Raw genomic sequence first — 5,004 nt, forward strand, 5'->3', positions numbered from 1 at the left:
ACTTCCTTTTTTTCTTTCCAAATTTGAAGTTCTCGCCCCGCTATTTTGAACATAGGTAATGTCAAGGCCAAATAACTAACCCCTTAAGAAAAACAAAACAACGATAACATTTCAAAGCGATCAACCTCTGTAAGTTTAGTCCAAAGGAATTTTAAGTTCAAATGATTATCATTATCATCATTATCATGATAATTATAAATAAAATGCAATAACAGAGTTTAGTTTGATTTATAAAGAATGTGAACGCATATATTCCGTTGCATTTTTGATCCTAATATTGAGTGTAGCGGATGAACTTAACTTCTTCTTTCCTTCTATTCATAACCTATGAAGAGGAAAATATTTGAGAAAACTCGCTTCAAATTAAAGAACAATGGGCAAACCTGGCCCAGCTGGCTTCGCACAACTCTCTTTTCTAAAACTCCTTACTTAAAATTTCCGGTATGGATGTTTATTACGATGAAAATACATGAAAATGCGTGAAACTCGTTCGAGGTTGAGAAACTTTTTCATAATTTGAAGTGAAACATAATAATTTGTATTTATTTCTTTTATATGTATTCATGTTTAAAAACGAAACAGTCATGAATTCAAGAAAACTGTTAATTTCTTGCACTAATTGTTGTAAATAGGGAAGTTTAAAGGCGTGGGCTGTTTTCATTCCTTCCTTTAGGCCTCCGCATGACGTTTATGAAAAAAAAACTTCCTTGAACTCCTAAGTTAGAAGCTATTTAAATTTAAAAAATGTCCTGCTCTACGAAAATAGGTGGTTAGCTCTGAACTGAAAAATGTCCTTTCATCGGCTACCATCAGGGAGTATAAATTCAGTTGACAAGAGCAATTCTAACACTAACTTAGCATTCTCGCTTCTTTAAGAAGTTCAAGTTTAGGTTGAATTGAACATTGGTACAATGTCTCGTATTTTCCCATGTTCTTTCCAAATCTTTCTGTTCATCGCGTTGGTTTCTGAGAGTCAGATTTTGGCCCATCCCATCACATCATCTAAAGGTTTGTGCCAGGTTATTCTTTTTTCCATACTCACAAATTATTATTTTTCTTGTGAACTGCAGTAACCGAGGTTGAAGTTATGGTGTAAATTCTCGTCCTGTGTTCAGCTGAATAGAATTTCTGTGCAACCACGATAATATGGATTTTAATGTGTTTGAACTTGTTTTTTTTTCTTTTTTTCATTTTTTGCCCTCTCGTCATTCTCATCATTATCTTTCCAATGACTGTGTTTTTGTTTCTTAAGCTTGTTTTTGCCTGGATTAAAATCAAATTTAACTAGGTCATTTTTCTCATTGTTTTTTTCAGTTTAGCTTATCACATGAAACTTTTATTCAACAGCTAATTGTGCTGAGCTTTATATTGATGGTAATACAACCAGCGGTGTCTATGCGATTGATCCTGATGGTTTAGGTATCTTTGATGTGTACTGTAACCAGAGCACGGCCGGTGGAGGATGGACAGTGATCCAGAGGAGAGTGAACGGATCTGTCGATTTTAATCGTACTTGGTGCGACTACAAGCATGGCTTTGGTAACAAGAATGGTGAATATTGGTTGGGTCTGGACAAGATAAACCGCCTCACTTGGAGAACAAAGAACAAGCTACGAGTAGATCTGGACTTTGAACTAGATCAGAAAATTCATCATACTTACGCCGAGTATGACTTGTTCGTAGTTGAATCGGAATTAAAAAATTATTCCTTGATTATTGGTGGGATGTCTTCAGGTAAGTTATTTGCTAGGTCATAATTACTATGATTAGTTTAAGATGAAAAAACAAATTATTTAATCAGCTAGATGTTTTACATCGAAAATTACCCTTACTTAATTTTGAACGGTATGTTACGCCTTAAGAATAAGACAACCTTTCGATGCAGTCTTGCACTTCGATCATCGGAGGGACTTCAAAATATAATTTTTTGTGGTATGTCATAATTATTTTGATTCATGGACTGAACGTCTAAAGTAACAAATAAATAAATCAGCTGGACTTTGAAGCGAGGAGATATCCATAGGTTGAAAGTGATCTGACAGTCGATTTGATGATTAAGATGAAGTTGATAGGTACGATGTTGATAAGTTATATTCAGCGAACACGGACACTAGAATTTAGCCTTAATTGCTCATGCGTACGTAGGGGACTGATGAATGCGCAATTCACAACCTGCCTTTAGATAGACAGCCGATGTTCGATGTTTTTTATTGGATGTTCACTTAACAAAAGTTTTCCTGAAGCCCCTGCATGTCGCATTAAAAAAGCCAATGCGGATCATCATGTAGACCCTCAAGGATATACGACTATGTGAGACTTAAGATTAAAAATAATAATAATAAAATAGTTGAAAACTCACCCATTACGACAGGCCTGTGCCAATTGTTTATGTAATTTATTGTATTTCAGTATTTAGAGAAAGAACCTATAATTATTACGCTATTGATGAGATTGTAAATTCTGTCCCAGGTTTTATCATTTTATTTTATATGCAAACTCTGTTTGAGAAAAGCGTTCTATAAACGATTATAATAACACTAAATTACTTTAATCATATACTTGTTCTTTCTCTCTCTCTCTCTAAAGGAAATGTCAACGATTCTTTTAGTAGCAATAACCACGCCCAATTTTCAACAATAGATAAAGACGACACAACCTGTACTAAAGAATTTGGCGCTTGGTGGTTTTCAAACAGTTCGAAGGCCTGTGGTTACTCGAACCTCAACGGTAATTACAGCCCAGCTGGTATGAGATGGTCTAAAGGGAGTGAATTCCCAGATACGCCCATCATCAAATCTGAAATGAAGATCAAGCCGGATTGCCCAGAAGAATAATTTATGGAAAATTTACGAGATCGTGTTTAAAAAGTTGACAATAAAATGTATTTGCAATGTATTAGTTGATTCTTGTGTAACTCGCTGAATGAGCGAAGTATGTCGAACCAAAGTGCGGAGAAGGTTATGGGAAAACTCAGCCACACCAACTGAGCCGTGAAGCATCTTCTTGTCTCCAGACATATCTTAATGGTTCGCGTGTATTGTGTGTCCTTCATATTTTCTTACTCTTCGAAATCACAACATGTCTCCAAATGGAAAGGGGTTTTTCCCCCGCCAAAATACCACATACCTGCTATTTTAACATTACTGCCATACGCGCTGAAACTTTGTATTCGGGCAGTCGGAGGAACACTCGATGTCTTTTTCCACGTTGCACAAAGCGGACATATAAAAATCTCGGTCACCAACCAGACACAAGGAATATATTGTGTAATTCGTCGAATACAACAATTAAAAGAAACGAAGAAAAATGTACTTACACGAAATTATGCTAATTTGAACTAATATAGGTTTTAAGTGCTTTAATGGAATTTGTTAAAAAAGGGGCTCAGGTCTTCCTTGACCAGAACATATCATAGCAGGTTGGAAACTCATCCAGAAGAGACCGGATGATTCATTGTGTTTTAATCACAGCTAGTTTAATTCATGACAAAGTAAAAACTTAAGCATGGACTCGGGATTAACCGAGGCTGATGAAACATAAATTATTTGTGTGTGGTAGCCACATACCTTCACCATCCTTTCCTTTTTAGGAAAAACTGTGGTCAGAGTGATAGGTGTTATAATCCATCAACTATTTTTGCCTAAAAGAGAACACTGAAAAGTAAACATTCCACGCAGCAAACAGAACCCGGGGGTAACTTGAGACAGTGTATTCTAATCGTCCAGGTGAGTGTAGTCCAGAGAAGGACTCTTGTCGGCAGTGGTGACTGACGTTTCGACAACCTGAGTGGAAGTCATCATCAGAGTCAAGTGAATAGTTGTTGTCAGTCGAATGTTCTAAGTCCGGTTTGTATAAACTGATTGGTCAGTTTCGCAGTGGTGTTATTGGCTGCAAAACTCAAGTGGCTTAAGTTGGTCGTGATTGATCGGTCCCGTTCTGTTCGTTTTTAATGTAAATGTCATGAATGAGTCGTTTGTATGGTGCTGGTGGTGGTTGGCACTTGTTGAGGGGGTCTGTTCTAAGTTTGTAAACCAGCTTAATAGGTCAGTCGTTGATAATAATCGTTGCTGTTGACTAGGCATTGCGCAAAGTCTCAGTAAATTGTGTGGTTCGTAAGTCGATGATGTTCAGCAATGTGATTGTTGACATCATTTTTTCCTCGTCGCTCGCTTGTGATCAGTCAGTCTTGTTGTGAGGTTTCTTCCAATCTCTTCGATGCAGGAAGCGTGGCAGTCATATTAATTGATCTTACAAACCGTTCGCTATCTCTTCCTCTGTTTGTCATTGTCTCTGACGTTTGTCAGTAACTGACATGTACAATTACCGTTCAACTGTTTGTAGTGTTTACCTTTGTACTGAAAGTTAGCAAAGGTACCGTAAGTCCATTAAGTCCTCTGTCGGCAGTGGTGGAGGGTCGGTAGAACGTGGGATTGCAATGACAATACATATTAGTGCCAGTTTAGGTGAAATACTGTTAAGAGTAATTTCAGGTATCTATACAGTCTTGGCGGCGTTAATAAAGCCCTCGGTGAATTGCAGTTTACATCTGGATTTGCCGGTCAGCGGTTATAGTATTGTCGTCAGATACTTGGATAGTTGGTATGTAGGAGAACCACAGAAAGAAACAAAAGGTCTCATCGGGAAACCAGGTTTGTGTAGTTTCAGTAGACCGTAAAGGATGGGGTTAACTGATTACTGGCAAATGGCTAAAATTGTAATTGACAACTGACAAATCGCTGGAAATCTAACTGACAACTGACATTTGTGGTGGGCTTTTACTGAAAGCCGAAAAAAGACCGGATCGCCCTAAATATCCTAAAAACTGGCTCTAAAGTAAGGATGGTTGATTTATTTTGTCCGATAAAAGTACGTTTTTTATTAAAGATCAGTAGGAGTACGCCAGAGTGTCATATTTCGTTAATAATTACCGCATGGACCATCCACATCAAGGTCATATGTCACATATCGATTATATGATCTTTGATACCCAACTCGATCGTCAAC

General features: G+C 37.3%; 1 protein-coding gene across 1 annotated transcript; it reads left to right on the forward strand.

Annotated features, from left to right (window-relative positions):
- Positions 1-911: 911 nt before the first annotated feature.
- On the forward strand, positions 912-2,834 carry LOC149049617 (ficolin-1-A-like). The gene is made up of 3 exons (XM_089198417.1): positions 912-1,008; positions 1,348-1,734; positions 2,587-2,834. Exons 1-3 carry the CDS (start codon positions 912-914, stop codon positions 2,832-2,834), a joined length of 732 nt encoding a protein of 243 aa, XP_089054543.1.
- The last annotated feature ends 2,170 nt before the right edge of the window (positions 2,835-5,004 follow it).

This window comes from Pocillopora damicornis, chromosome 2, assembly GCF_964200805.1.
Source record: "Pocillopora damicornis chromosome 2, jaPocDami1.2, whole genome shotgun sequence".
Classification (NCBI taxonomy): Eukaryota; Metazoa; Cnidaria; class Anthozoa; order Scleractinia; family Pocilloporidae; genus Pocillopora; species Pocillopora damicornis.

What these genes read in the sequence shown, in the direction of transcription:
- LOC149049617 (XM_089198417.1), top strand. Translation starts at nt 912, where the DNA reads ATGTCTCGTATTTTCCCATGTTCTTTCCAAATCTTTCTGTTCATCGCG. An exon ending in TCCCATCACATCATCTAAAG is followed by an intron (nt 1,009 to 1,347) that starts GTTTGTGCCAGG and finishes TTTATTCAACAG; the next exon opens with CTAATTGTGCTGAGCTTTAT. An exon ending in TATTGGTGGGATGTCTTCAG is followed by an intron (nt 1,735 to 2,586) that starts GTAAGTTATTTG and finishes CTCTCTCTAAAG; the next exon opens with GAAATGTCAACGATTCTTTT.